The sequence below is a fragment of the Gekko japonicus genome, unplaced genomic scaffold, assembly GCF_001447785.1.
Source record: "Gekko japonicus isolate JY-2015 unplaced genomic scaffold, Gekko_japonicus_V1.1 scaffold1, whole genome shotgun sequence".
Taxonomy (NCBI): Eukaryota; Metazoa; Chordata; class Lepidosauria; order Squamata; family Gekkonidae; genus Gekko; species Gekko japonicus.
In genome coordinates, this window is record NW_015164181.1 from 1,611,899 (window position 1) to 1,627,533 (window position 15,635).

The 15,635-nt window shown below is 45.5% G+C and overlaps 1 protein-coding gene across 1 annotated transcript in view; it reads right to left on the bottom strand.

The window, feature by feature from the left end:
• The window catches only part of MYL10 (myosin light chain 10), a 46,483-nt gene that overhangs the window by 14,069 nt on the left and 16,779 nt on the right, over positions 1-15,635 (bottom strand). The window contains exons 3-5 of the mRNA XM_015407990.1: positions 14,217-14,292; positions 9,897-10,001; positions 4,081-4,159 (exon numbers count right to left, since the gene is read on the bottom strand). Of these exons, the coding sequence (XP_015263476.1) occupies positions 4,081-4,159; positions 9,897-10,001; positions 14,217-14,292 (260 nt within the window). The remainder of the gene's footprint in view (positions 1-4,080; positions 4,160-9,896; positions 10,002-14,216; positions 14,293-15,635) is intronic.

Consider the following 15,635-nt stretch of genomic DNA (forward strand, 5'->3'; position numbering starts at 1 on the left):
TGGAATTGTATGGATCTATGGATAAGCCGACACTCAAACACAGTCGTGGAACTGATTTAATGGTTTGGTTCTGTGATCATCAGCATTGCCTTCGGGTCTAATAAGCAAAACTTTGTTTTGTTGTGGTGACAAAATGAAGCAACTGTATATTGAAGTTGGCAAGCTTTGGGACTGTGAAAATGGAAAAGTGATCTTTTGAAGTCAAGAAAACCCAAAGTTTATGCAGCTTAGATCCAGGGCTATTTTTGGACAGGAACACACAGGAACGGAGTTCCGGCTGGCTCCCAAGTTGGCCACACCCAGCAGGAACTCATTAGCATAATAGGCCACACCCAACAGCAGAAATCCATTAGGATTGACTTCATTAGGGGTGTGTGGCCTAACATGCAAAGGAGTTCCTGCTCCCAAAAAAGCCCTGGGTTTTGACAACAAACAAGGTAAACAGAATAACAAGCAAAAGGTGGGTGTGGCTGGATAACCACACTTCTGGTAACATGGGGGTGCAGCCTAATGTGGTAATGAGCTGTGCTGGCAGGGGTGTGGCCTAATATGCTAATGAGTTTCTGGTGTTGGGTGTGGCCTATTATGCTAATGAGTTCCTGCTGGACTTTTTCTACAAAAAGAGCCCTGCTTAGATCTATATCTTGCAAGTATGGATCTCGGTCCTATGTTCTTAATATGTATTACTGTCACTTGAAGCTTTCAAAGAACCTTAGATGAAGCTCTTTGAAGGGGTGTAATTTAAGGAATACAGATGGAAATGTGACTTTTCAGGGTGGTCTCACAGCCAAAAAGACACATCCCATGGTTGCCTTTTCAATACCCTGCAGTCAGCAGATACATCATCTTTCGGCTTGGTGAGGAATTGCTCATCCCATATGTCCAATACTCAAAGGGCTTAACTACAATTTATGGCTACTTCTGTGTTTGTTTGTTTGTTTGTTTGTTTGCAGATGCTGCATCTGCGATTGCTTTTTCTTAACCCAGAAAATCCCCCTGTTTGGTGTAGAAAAAGCTGCTTTTACCACTGCTGGGGAAAATGCACGTGGTGGGAAATGCCAGCAAGTCACAGCTGACTTACAGCAACCCTGTAAGGGTCTTCAAGGCAAGAGATGAACAGAGGTGGTTTGCCATTGTCTGTCCCCCACCCACAAATGCGGCATGATGACCTCGCCCAAAGCGACGTCATTGTGCCGCCAACACTCTAGTTTTTGAGCAAAACCCTATGGTAAAATTGGGCTCAAACCATAGAGTTTTGCCCAAAGACTAGAGCACTGTCACACAAAGTTGGCAGTGCAATGACATCACTTCCGTCCCAGACAGAAGCTCCCAGACAGGCCTTACATTCCCCCCACCAGCAGAAAGGTAGGACCAGGCAACTCTAGGGGTCCTGTTGGATCAGAAGATGTCTGTTGGATCAGACTAGTGGTCCATCTAGTCCAGCATCCTGTTTAATACACTGGCCAAGGGCCCTGGAGGCCTAACAACAGGACGTAGATGCCAAGGCTACTATCTTCGAGGACTGGTATTCAGAGGTTTACTGCTGCTGAATGTGAAAGTTCCTTTAGTATTCTTGGCTTCCATTTATTGCCTAGCTTTTCATTCATGAGTCTGTCTAATCCCCTTCTGAAGCCATCTATGTTCATGGCCAAGAACAAATGTAGAGTCCAATGGCACCTTTAAGACCTTTAAGGCCATCACTATGCCTACTAGCAGTGAATTCCTGAGTAGAGAACTACTTCCTTTGTCTGTCCTGAATCTATTGACCATCCACTTCCCAAATTATTGTTGAAACTGAATTCCTGATCTACTCCTACACAACTGTCATTATACTATCAAAGCGGGGTTCTGCCGATAAGTGGTTTGCTTAATTTTGCTTGATATTCTGGATTCTGAAAGCCATTTGGAATGCAAATGAGAGAAACGTGTTCATTTTCAAATGGCAGCAAGTTTCATTCATCTTTCTCCGAGTTCCCCTTTACTGAAAGGCATCCGCATCTATTTGTACATCTGGCACTATGATGCTTAGTGTGTGTTGATTAATACATTATTACTGTAGCTAGTAGGAAAGTGGGTGGCTTGTGCCGATTGTGAAAGCAGAATAAAATGGGCCACCCACAAAGAAGATCAGTGTTTTTATACACTTGAGGGACTCCCCAGGTATGCAGAATAATATGAATATTATTATATTAGCCAAAATAAAAAAAGAAATAAAAGAAAAAGGAACCTCTCTCCCCTTAAAAAAAAATAAAAAAAGATACAGCCTGGTAAGGGAGAAGGATGTCCCTAGAGGCCCAGAATGTTGAGAACAGACAAGAGTACATTAAAAGGGGGAAAAACAAAACAAGATGATAAAATTAGCCTGCTCGGCTCCAGAGAGCTCATCGAATCCTGAAATGGGGTAAAGGGGATTTAGTTGGATGGGGATTCCTCAATCATTTGTCCCTTCCTCTTTGATTCTACCCAGGCCCCTAACTTGTGCGTCATACTCTGCAGCCTGCGAAGCAAAACTTTCCTCCAGTTTCAGCCAGGTTTCTCCAAATCAAGGCTGAAAGTATGAAAAGTGAATGGTTTCTGAAGTTAAATTCATAGTAGATGCTGGCAGCCCAATAACATGCTATTTAGTTCAAATAAACAGGTCATTTCCTGCGGGAGGACACAGGAGTGGAGCTCTGGCAGTAAGGAGCCCAGGGGGCGGGCACATACAGCAAGCCCCACCCTCTGCTCCCAGCAGCCCTCAGTCGGGCCATGAGGAGCAAGAAGCAGCCAGGTAAGTTGCAGAGCCCCCCCCCCCGGCCAGCCTTCAGGTACAAGCTCTCCCTCCTCTGTGAGGGCAGATCTGCACATTCCCTCCCGCCCCAATAGCTAGCAATCCAAAACAGTCCAGTGGAGCCTGAGGGGTGGGTGTTGCCTTCTGACACATTTCTGGTGATATCAGGGGGTGTGGCATATGCAAATAAGTTATGCTAATTAATTATGCTAATGAGCTCCTGCACCTCTTTTTCTACGAAATGACCCCTGCAAATAAATATTTGAAATTCAGCACCCTCCCCTGCGATCTCTTGGCCCTCACCAGCTCCTTAGGACTCACAAGGATACCCTGCTGGAAGAAGGGCAGAAGCTCCCAGTAGACAGAATTCCCCTGGAAGGATCTCGATTCAGCAACTACCTCCTGCAGCCACCTCGTTTTTCGAATCACTAGTAGACTTATCATGCACCTATCGGCAATGGGCAACACCCATCTGAAGACCCAATTCCCTGCCCTCAAGAAATTGAGGAGCAGGAGCAAAAAAACCTGATGGAAAATGGCCTCCATAGCAATATTCTAGGAATTTCCCTATTTCTCCATGGTCTTTAACACAGAGATTAGGGGAGATCCCTAAAGTATCTCCTGGAAGTGGCACATCCTCCCCAAACTTCACCACCCCCAGGCACCACCCTCAAAATCTTCCGGCATTTTCTGAGGTTGTGCTGGCAACCCTGCTCCCTAGCATTTCTCACTCCTTCCTTTATCTTCCATACCATCAAGTCTATTTTGCATGTAAAACACTGCAAAGAAGACCCTCTTCACACTTCCTTTTTACCTCAGTGCCTAAGAACATAGGAGAAGCCAATGTTGGATCAGGAGCCCATCCAGGCCTATCCAGTCCAATACTCTGTCACACAGTGGCCAAAAATACCAGGTGCTCAAAGTTCTAATCCCTTTGCCCTTTTCTTCAAATCGCCTGAGCTACAGACTCCCTGATCTTCTCCATCCTACCATTTTGGAACCTTGCCTTTTAGTTCTCAAACTGCTCTGATGTGTTTAATCCTAGCCAAACTGACAACTACCCTTCCTTCATAAGAGTTGGACTGAAATCTGCTTTTCTGTGAACATTCTGTGACACCATACCTGTTTGGCCTATCAAGCTCAGGGACTTCACCTGGACAAGTACACTGAAATATACACGGGTGGCAAGATGCAGACCTGAGGGGGAATTACTAGTCCATTTATGTAACAGTGACCCGAACTTGGAAGTATACAAAGATTAAAGGAGGAGTGTTGTTTAAGACAAACATACTAGTTTAAGACAAACTTACTAGTCTGCTTTTACATAACCTTTTCCTTCCCGGTCAAAAACCCTGAAAGCGTTCAGAATGATTTCTTCTGGATCGGTGCCTAAAAGGGAGAGAAGCAGACATATGTTAAATGCTCCTTCTGTACAAGCATCAGCCAGTTCACACGTGCCTGACACTTAATTTATCTACCCTCAGTTACTAAAGCCTTGAGAACTGGAATCTGAACATGTGCAGCAACTCCACTGAATATCAGAGGACTTGTGCAAATGAGCTAATTTCTACACCCATTTATTTTTATCAAATACAGCTTCACATGTCACACACACCCTCTGCCCCCTACTCTGCTTGTAACCTTTTTGCATTACCTATAAACATTCCACTGCTGAAAACAGATCTTCACTAATTTTCTAACAAACCAGCTGGGGTAACTTTGTACCTGTACTCAAAATGCATCAAAGAACCCAGTAGGAAAATCCAGGGGTTTTCTGGAGGTAAAAAAAAAAAAAGACACTAAACGGTAATTAACTTTCCTTTGGGGATACCAGGCATTGGACTGTAGTTTGGCATGCTCAGGAGTGTCAAACATATGGCCTGTGGGCCAGAACCGGCATCCAGGGCTCTTATCTGGGCTGCAAGCAACTGGTCATTACCTTTATTTACAGATGACAGAGGTGGTGCATTATGTCCCTGTATACTGTCCCAGTCCTGATGAGTAATGGGCGGTGGAAGTGAGCAGGTAGGCATCAGAGAGATGCTTTAAGGCATGGGTGTCAAACATGTGGCCCATGGGCCAGATCCAGCCCCTGCAGGGATTGAATCTGACCTGTGAGCAACTGGCTCCCTCCTGCTTCTTTCCCCAAGGCTGCTGCCGCCGTCACATTGCAGCTCAATTTTACCCAGCTTCCTTTCCTGCTTCCTGCATCCTGGAGGCTCTCGCTCTCTCTCTCTCTCTCTCTCTCTCTCTCTCTCTCTCTCTCACACACACACACACACACACACACACACACACAGGTCCCTCAGTCACTGCTTCCTGCTTCTTGTTTGCACAGGAGTAATACAAAGCCAAGCCTCACTTCCCTCCATTGGCTGAGCTTTCCTCCCTTGGGAGGAAGGGAGAGGGAGGGGAAAGAGCAAGGGAAATCAACAGCTGTGGCTCCTTTAAGATCAGCAAAGTTTTATTTCAGGCATAAGCTTTCATGTACACGCACACTTCTTCTTCAGAGAGAAGGAGGGAGGATTTTTCTGACAAGCACAATTTACATTGAGATCGTTGTGATCTGCTGTTTTCTTTTAGACGTGATCTCTCTCTCTCTTTCTCTCTCACTCACACACACACACGTATCATGTGTTAAAAAGAAGGGGCATGTTTCCGGTCTATGGCAGCGCGCTGAGCAGTCGCACCTCCCGGACCTCCCGGGGGTGAAGCTGCGCTCTGGCCGAAGGAGGGGGTGCGCAGGATCGTCAACCCCCCCCAGAGACCAGGCTGAAGGGGCTCTGGCCATGGGACTCTTGAGGGGTTGCCTCTTTGCCGGCGCGATGCTGGGGAATTGAGGCGCCTCTCCGTCCTGAAGGTTCTTTGTGCTATGAGACCGAATGGAACCAAGCGACTCTGACCGGGGCAAGCGCAGGAGGTCGAGCGAAAGAAACAGAGCTTAAACGAGGTCTGAGGACCAACTATGAACGTGAGTTCAATCTAAACGTTTAAATAAAAGGAAAAGAAAGCTCCCCAAACCCCCCATGGAACAGAACGTGAGGCGAGCGGGGGAGGGACGCCTCCCAAATGCACGTACTTAAAAGCGAATTGGAGGGGGGAGTGGAAGAAAAAGCAAATAAAACTGTTAGAAAGACTTACCAAGATGAGTTCAAGCGTACAAGCACATATTCAGAGACTTTGAAAATATCGGTTAAAGTAAACAATCCACAAAGATGGCGGGGAAGAGGATGGAGAAAGAGAAACTTTTAAAAGTGAAAGGGACTGAGAGCCCAAGACCGGAAGCAACCAGCGAGCTGGCAAAGACATTGGCAGAATCCATGCGCTCTCTGCTGGACCAGATGAATAATCTCAAGCAGCAGTTGTCAATAATGAATCAGTGTATCACCACCCAGCAAAATCAGTTGAGTGAGACACTTAAAATGATGAATCAAACAGCTGAGAAGGTAAAAGAAGTGAATGCCACTGCACAAAAGGTGAAGAAGAAAGTACAAAAGCTGGAAAAGAAGCAAATCTCCACGGAAGATCAGCTGTTACAACTACAAATGGAAAAAGCTAATTTGATTCTTTGCTTTCAGGGCCTTCCAGAGACTAAAGGAGAGAATCTGATGGAGAAGATGAGTGAATTATTGGCCCCAATGACAGAGATGAAGGCGGAATCTTTGCTGAGCAATATGGATGTGGCCTACAGGTCATATTCAGGCTATATAAAGAAAAACAATCTGCCTGGGGAAATAGTGATAAGATTCTCGAAGAGATGTGTGAGGGATGCAATCTTGAAAGCGGCATCTGGAGCTCCTTTGAAAGTTGGAGATAATGCTATCAGAATTCTAAAAGACATTCCATTTGAAATAAGACAAAGGAGAAAGAAGTAATTGGATACAGATGGCTAACACCAGAAGGCGTGATCTTCAAAATCAAGGATAAAAAGGAAAAGATTGACTCTGTTCAGAAAGCAAGGAAATTTTTGAGAGTCCAGATAGGAGAGCCAGAGGAGGAAGAAAAAGAAGGGATGGACAGTAAGTCCAGCGGCGAGCTGGACTCGGGGTCTTCCGGAGAGGACTCTCTATCAGAGAAAGGGGCATCCGCCCCTAAAAGTCCTTATAAATTGTGGAAGAGACTGGGCAAGGGGAAATGAAGGCTGAAGGACTCTGAATTGTGCCTTTGAAAAAACGTTTTTTTCTTTGATACTAGATGCTTAGGGGTTTTTCGGGTTAACAGTGATAGTTAAGATATGAAAAGGATAATACTATAGTTGAATCAGTTCATAATGGGATTAGCGTGATTGAGAGATAACGTGTGCCAAGCTAACTAGATGATCTCCTCTCTTGGGTTTTTAGATAGTAGTGGGTATTTTTTCTTTATCCCTTAATGTAGTCCCCTTCCCTATTCCTATTTCTGTTGTAGTTTGTAGTCTTTATAAAAATGCAATAAAAAAATCCCCTCTGGGGGGCCAAAAAAAAGAAGAAGGGGCACATTGGGATAAGGGGAAAGAAGAATTAAAAGGAAATTATTTTAACTTATTTTTAAAAGTTTTTTTTAAAGATTAGAGTTCTCTGTTTTTATTTTTTTTTCAAAAAGACCCTGATTAGGAATTAGAACACTTGGATTGGATTCCATTGTTTAATGACTGGAAATAGATGGCTAAGTATTTAAAAATACATCTATGGTTCCATACATTCCAGTTCAACAGGTCTCCCTTTCTCTCCCCCCCCATCTTCCTGCCTGCCTTTCTTCACTCCCCCTTTGATTTTTAAACTGTTTCATTATTATCACTACACTGGGTGGATTTTGCCCAGTCTGAAATCAACACATTATTTCACTTGGAGAGATCCCCCTCTCCAGTTTCAACAGATGAAGAAAAAAAGAAAGAAACCTAACAGCACAGCTTGCAATCTTTATTAGTGGAAAGGAGCTAGAGTCCAGGAGCACCTAACAAAATTTGTGGCAGGGCATGAGCTTTCGTAAATCACTGCTCACTTCTTCAGATACAGGTAGAATGTGAGTCCATTGATCCTTATGAGTGCAGTGATTTCAGATGCCAAATAAGAAGAGCGGGTATGGGTTGCATTGTCTTGAGGTTCATTATCAGTTGCAATTCAGCAGTCTGTCTTTATAATCTCCCTTTGAAATTCCTTTGTAAGAGAACTGCTTCTCTTATGTCAGCAACTGAATGTCCTGGAAGGTTAAATGTTCACCTACTATTGGTTTTTTGTAAATGTTGTGGTTTCTGATGTCAGACTTATGTCCATTTATTCTTTGCATCCTCCTGGATTGAATCCTCCTGGACTGCATTGAGACCTAGGTTTCCTGTCTCATTACCAATGCTGGTGTCTCCACACCTACTACCCCTCTGCATATCACACCTAATCCAATCAAGCCTGCTATTGTCATTCACCTGCAGTTGCCATTTGGCATCTGAAACCATCTTTATAAAGTTTATATCTCTGGTACTTCGTATTACATTTTATAGCACACATGGCCTGGCTAAACAAAGTGACATTTATGTCAGATCTGGTCCTCGTAACAAATCAGTTTGACACCTCTGCTTTAAGGGAATATTGTAAGAGTGTTAATGTTTTAAGCATGTTTGTATTTTGAGTCAAAAATAATATCGTTTATAGAGTTTGCCTGTGTTTTTATAAAGTTTATATCTCCTGTACCTGGCATTACATTTTATAGCACTCAGATTTGACAGATTTTATGTCAAATCTGGCCCTCATAACAAATGAGTTTGACACTTCTGCTAGTACTCTTCACAGAACTACAATTCCCAGGGTTCCCTGAGAACTGGAATGCCTATTAAACTAATTTAATTCTGTGATGTAAATATGTCCCTTCCCTCACATTTCTTTTCCTCTACTGACACAGTACTGAATTAAGGAGGAAACGGACCTAGGTTCGTCATGTCCTTCTCCTGGATTTGTTGTGCAAAACGAACCGTAGAAAAAGAGAAGACCCTTGCTCATTTCCTTAATTGGGCCAAAGCTTAATCGAATCGGAGCATTTTTTTTTGGTAGCACGATTCTTTTTTTTCTCCCGGAGCCAAAATGCATGCTGTGTGTTTGGAGAGAGGTGATTTCCTATAGAACAGAATTCGTTGTGCTGGAAATCAATTCAAGCCGTCAAAGATTCATCTGGGGGCAAAGATGAGGGGGAGAGAGAGATGGGAATTCCTGAAGCAAACTAGCTGCTTTGAACAGCGATATGTATTCTGATGCCAGATGAGCAGCTTACAACAACAATAGCTAAACTAAGCGTTTTGTGTTAATGCGAACCACATGGGTCTCCTTTCTACAAAGAGTCGGAAGAAATGCAATTGGTACGCCACACAGAGGAGCCGCACTTCATCAAAGAGACCACTTGATGCGTCGACTAATCAATAGGGGATGCTTGGCACGTTGTTGTGCTTGGAAGCTTAAAAGTCCAGGAGGAAGACAGGATGCAAAATGTTTCTTTTATTCCCCCCCGCTGAGAAGACTTCCCCTCCCCAAAGCTGATGACTTTAATAATATATATTGTAATGATATTTTATGATATTTTAAAGGATTCAAGTTGGTATAAATAGCACCCCCTAAAAAGACTGACATCTACCGTTTTGTGGTGGACTTAACTTCCTTTGGCAGCCATTTTGTTTTTGTGCCCACAAGCTAAACATTCCAGAGGTGCCCACAAGCTCAAAAAAGGTTGGAGACCCCTGGGTTAGAGTTTCAAGAGCAGGAGATCTGGGTTCACATCTTCAACAGTTGCTAGTTGACCTTGAGCCAACTATCTACCTCACCTACCCACCTCACAGGGTCATTGTGGTTATCCACTCCTCTATCTTCACAACAGCCCTGGGTGGTAGGTTAGACTGAGTGGGCTTCATGAGAGGGTTGTGGATTTGAACCCAATTCTTCCCATTCCTAGTCCAACTGTTATTTTAAATTGGCTCTTACCAGTTGGATTTCTGCATGTCACGTTGTGCGGATGTGAAAAGAAACCAGAGCCTTAGACAGACATTAAAAGGCAGTCGCTTCTGTGTAAATAGATGCGTGCACCATGCAGGCTGTTCTACCCCGGGGTGCTCTATACCAAGCCAATTCCAAAGCAAACTGAGCAGAGTTCACCCTCGCTCACCACTTACCTTTCAGCTTCTCGCCAAACATTGTAAGGAAGACAGTGAAGTTAATGGCCCCTGGAGCTTCCTTAATCATCTCTTCTAACTCTTCATTCTTGACATTCAGGCGGCCTATAAAATCACAGCATTATTTCTGTTATATAAAACAACAGTGGTAAAACATAGCCCAGAATATGCTTCCTAATATCTGATCGGCGATAGGTATTGCCATACCCCATAATTTTTTTCTGGGCTGTGCTGGGGTGGGGTAGGATATGTCAGATGGGTTGCCTGTTGCTAACCTTTATTCTTAAGGAGGAGGAAAAAACCTGTACTCATTTTGCTCTGGATTTTTGCACAGCAGGAGTCTGCTGTATCAGCACTACACAAACTGAGTGAGGGCTGCAGTGTTGTGAGTTTTAGTGGCATGCCTGGCAACCTCTTTATTTTGTCAGGATATCAGGAGCTTGGATCGGTGATTCAAATGCCAGGTTCAAGTCTTAAGCCCCCTTGAGTTACCAATGCAGACTCCCTCTTCAGGAGTGTGAAGAAATACCTTTTTACTTTGGGGTTGGGCAACCTCCCCACATCGAGTTTTAAAAGTTTTTCTGTCTCCTAGCACAAGGTAGGCAGGAGGGGGAAAGCCAATTGCTCCCAAGCTTCATTCAAGTTCCATGGAAATGCTAATGGACATCCGGGCCAGAGACAACAAAATGGCCACCTCACACCTAAACTGTAATCTGAAATCTAGAAGGAATACAAAGGCTTGGGGGAGCAAGGGGCTCGACTGTATCTTCCTGGAGATTTCAGGAAAGGATTCTTTAACCTACAAGGGGGTGGCAAAACCGAAGATATAAAACACATTGACACAAAGGGAGAATGGCAGGTCCGTTTTGGCTGATTCCATTTGGACAAGGGAGCTCTCATACCTGGGCTTCATCTTGATGGCTGCCATTGCTACATGAAGCAGACAAAGGGCTGCTGCCTAGACAATGACTCGAAGGTAATGGGAAGCTTTTCTCAAACTGTAACTACAAAGTTAAAGAGCCTGCCTTAGAACAAGTTCACCTAGGGTATGTATAGAGTGAGGGACAGGGGAATTGCATGTTTGAACCTCTCTCTTGTGCTCCTTGCTCAATCCATTGCTGTGTAGAAAGTATGTGTGTAGACTGTTGTTTTTTTAACACATTCTTTACTATTTAAAATGCTGGTAGTCCTTCTTTGTACCATGTTGACCACCATTAAAAAGAGGTGCCACGGGCAGGGACATGTTCAGGTGCTAAATCACAATTTCTCCAGGAGTGTGTAAGTGCATTAAGCTGTTCCCATGATAACCAGTCACTGGGTAGTGGGTGACACAGGCACTATGCAAAGCTTTAGAATGGCAATACAGGAAGGGAAGCTGGGAGTTCTGGCCATCTCTGTGGGTAATTCCACAAACAACTAATTGGTGGCAGTGCACTGAAGGAGAAGCAAGAGAGAAACAGTGGGGTGAGCTGGGAGAGCAGTGAATTACTAGTATATACCCAGGATGCTTGCTAGGTGCCAAGATGCCTCAGAGGGTGTGCCACATTAGCTTCTAAGACTGGCAGATAGTATCAAGCCTGTAGATTGGCCAGGCTGGTATAAAGTACCAACAGTCTGTCCTTTGGCCCTTACCAGTTCAATTGAGAAATATCTTTAACCGATTACCTTACAGTTTCCAGCACCTGCAAAAGATACTGAAAATTCTGGGATAGACCATCTGGGTACTGTGGCCAATGTGTCCAGCCACATATGTACATTTTCATCTGTGACTGGCCATGAAGAATAAGCCACCACCAACCGCCTATTAGCTGCACCATATTTAGAGAATTGGTTCATGATGAGAAATCTTAATGTAGAGGAATTACAGGATGCTTTCAAAAAAGTAAGTGGGTCATCTCGAAAAGTCCAGATGGGAAGCCAAAATTGGAAATACCCAAGAGGGCATTCTTAAGTTGAAAAGGGGGAGGGCTTTTTTATCAAAGGATTGAGGATAGAAAGAAGGATCAGAGCTCTTTAGAAGGGATGCCAGCCACACATTTTGGCACCAGGAGAGCGTGGGATGGCTCCCATTCTGTAAAATCAATTTTGCACAGAAACATGCCGTGCAGCCAGGAGAACAGCTACCAGTCAGGAAGAGGAACACAGAATAGAACTGACCCTTCTGGGGGGTTTTTCTTTGAGCATCATGCCCAGTCAGTCGCTAAACCTGTGAGTCCAATTTTAATGTATGTTCTTTACATGGTTATTTAGAAACAGTAGCCCTTTTAGGGAGAAAGGTACTGAACTGGAATAAAGCTGTGTGTGTGTGATCTTTCAAAATATCTAGTTGTAAACTTCTTACAGGCCGCGGCCACACGGAGCATTAGGCACGCTAGAGAGACGGAAGATAGGCGGATTTTCCGGGCGCGTTCTCACCGCCCCATCTGGGAAGCGTAGAGCTCCCGTGGCAAACCCGAGGCTTCCCGCAGAAGATGCGCGGTTAAAAACTAGTACCTCGGAGGTACTAGTTTCCGGTAACCGCGGGGCAAGGGCGGGCGTCTGATTGCGTTTCCAGTGGTAGTTCCGGTGCCTGCCCATGCCCCCTCGTATAAAGGTTTTTATTTTTTTCAACTGTTCATGGGATGCGCACGAGCACCCAACGGGGCATGCACACACTTTGGTGTCTGGAGAAAAAAACACCCGTTTGCCGTGCCATGCCGCTTTTTTGTCACAGCGCAGGATTGTGGTGTGCTCGGCACCTCCCTCCTACCACGGGATCTCCATGGGACCTCCACGGGACGTCCACGGGATATCTGCTCGCGCAACCATGCGTTATTTTGCCCCGGGGCAAACAGCCATGCTTCCCCCCCACATTTTCCTGCCCGTGTGCCCGCGGCCACAGATTCAGAAGAATATCCTTAGAATCACTTGTGTTCAGATAAAATGGGAAAGGGATACTGGTGGATAACCCATTGTTCGTGGTTAAATGATTATAAGCAACTAACTAGGGGGCATCAAAGAGGATATTTATTTATACTCCAGATATTTATTTATTTATTATTTACTTCACTTGTACCTCCCTTTTCCCCACAATGGGGACCCAGGGTGGCTTATATTATTTTCCTCTCCTCCATCTTATCCTCATAACAACCCTGTGAGGTAGGTTGGCCTGAGAGGGTGCGACTGGTCCAAGGTCACCCAGTGATATGGCTGACACAGGCCTATCCAGACACCCAGTAAGATCCCGACACCCAGTAATAAGATCTGCACAAATCCTGCTATCACTAAATTTGGCTCCAGGGAATCAATGGTTGTGAACATGGATGCAGTCAGTTCCACCCGATATCCATAACCTGGTAAACACCACTGAGAGGCCCACGGGATTTCACTTGCCACGTAAAGTATGGAAGATTGCTAACAGAATACGAACAGGCCTTGGCAGTTGTGCAGACCTGTCGTTTGAACGGGGCAAAATACCAGGACCCAAATGCGACTGTGGTGCAGCCCGCCAAACTATTTTCCATCTGTCACGAGAATGTGAGTGTCATGCTTTCCGGGGAGATGTGACGGAGCTCTTTGCTCTCCCCAGCTGCGACTGAGTGGATTGAAAATCTAGATAGTAGTATTTAGAGGGATTGCCCAATTGGTCTGCATACCCGTTGTATCAACCTGGTTACATGTTTCATATTGTTATATACTTCCTGTGTGTAACTCTGCCATATGACAGATAAATAAATAAATAACTATCCAGCAAGTTTCCACGGCGCGAGTGGGGATTCCAACCCAGATCTCCCAGATACTAGATCAACACTCTCAACCACTACACCCAGGACTATTTTTGGGCAGGAACGGAGTTCCGGCTTGCTTCCAAGTTGGCCACACCCAGCAGGAACTCATTAACATAATAGGCCACACCCAACATCAGAAACTCGTTAGGAGGCTACATTAGGGGTGTGTGGCCTAACATGCAAAGGAGTTCCTGCTACAAAAAACGGCCCTGGGTTTTGACAACAAACAAGGTAAACAGAATAACAAGCAAAAGGTGAGTGTGGCTGGATGAGCACACTTCTGGTAACATGGGGGTGTGGCCTAATATGCCAATGAGCTGTGTTGTCAGGGGTGTGGCCTAATATGCGAATGAGTTTCTGCTGTTGGGTGTAGCCTGTTATGCTAATGAGTTCCTGCTGGGCTTTTTCTACAAAAAAAAGCCCTGACTACACCCCACTGGCTCTCATAACACTTCAACATTTAAACCGAGAATATCATATCTCCTGCGTTTTATAACAGAGACCACAAAGCAGTGGTTTTAGTTGACTGTCAGTAGACAACATCCGTCTTCACCTAATGCGGCAAAGGTGTCTCTAAGGTCAGCCTTGTCAATGAAGCCATCGCGGTTCTGGTCCATGATCGTGAATGCCTGTTGAGAAACAAAAGAAGATGGAGGGAAGAGGGGGAAACCATGCTGCTGCTCGGTAACCAACCCCCTGACAAACCTGTGGAACAGGATGGCAGACCATTTGCCCGGCGCACAGGGCTGGCTTTCCACCAAAGCAACACAGGCAAGGTCCTGAGATGTGGTCAGTGCCACTGGGGCCAGCAGCATGGAAGAAGGCAAAGGGGATGGTCTATGTCCATCATCATCACCTGGACCTCCCCAGCTGCCAGGTGGTGCTCATTGGGGGCAGGGCTTCCCCCAGTCTGGCAGCGGGCAGGATCCCGCCAAATCAGAGGATCCCCTGCTCCCACCTGGGGGCTGGCACCCCTAGGTCCCCCGAGGCAGGGCTATTTTGGGGCAGGAACGCACAGGAACGGAGTTCCGGCTGGCTCCCGAGTTGGCCACGCCCAGCAGGACCTCATTAGCATAATTGGCCACACCCAACAGCAGAAATCCATTCGGATTGGCTACATTAGGGGTGTGTGGCCTAACATGCAAAGGAGTTCCTGCTACAAAAAACGGCCCTGGGTTTTGACAACAAACAAGGTAAACAGAATAAGAAGCAAAAGGTGGGTGTGGCTGGATGACCACACTTCTGGTAACATAGGGGTGCAGCCTAATGGGCTAATGAGCTGTGCTGTCAGGGGTGTGGCCCAATATGCTAATGAGTTTCTGCTGTTGGGTGTGGCCTATTATGCTAATAAGTTCCTGCTGGGTTTTTTCTACAAAAAGAGCCCTGCCCTGAGGTATGGCAGTGCCCCTAGGGGGCCCCCTCCCCTTTTGTTTGCTGGCACACCAGTATTTTCATAGGTAGACAGTGTGGGCCTTTCTTGGTGTTCCCCTGGCCAAAATGGATGCGATTTATCCCTGCCTCTTGACTCTGATGAAGCCAAAGCTCTTACGGATCCTCCCACGTGAATCTTGATCATCGCAGCCCATCTTCCCATTTCTGTCTAGAATCCATACCAGACTATTATGCATTAAGACGCTTAAATCTCTGTGGGAGAGAAGCGTCATTAACTCCACCTCGCCGTCTCCTTAGTAAATCAGCACTCAGCACTATGAGAAGTTGGGCTGCAGCCAATGCCCCCTCTTAAGGTGTGGAGTCTTGTGAGCAAAAGTTCTACTTTGTGAGCTCCTGGCATGAAAGTTGTGAGCGAGCGATTTGGCCACTGCATAAATTAGTTTGCTCTGGAGCCACCTTTCCTGAGCGAAGACAAAAAATGTGTGAGCTGGAGGCTAAAAACCTTTGAGCTGGCTCACACTAACTCAGCTTAGAGGGAAGACTGGTTGCAGCCAATGCTCTCGACTCCTAAACCGTTCCC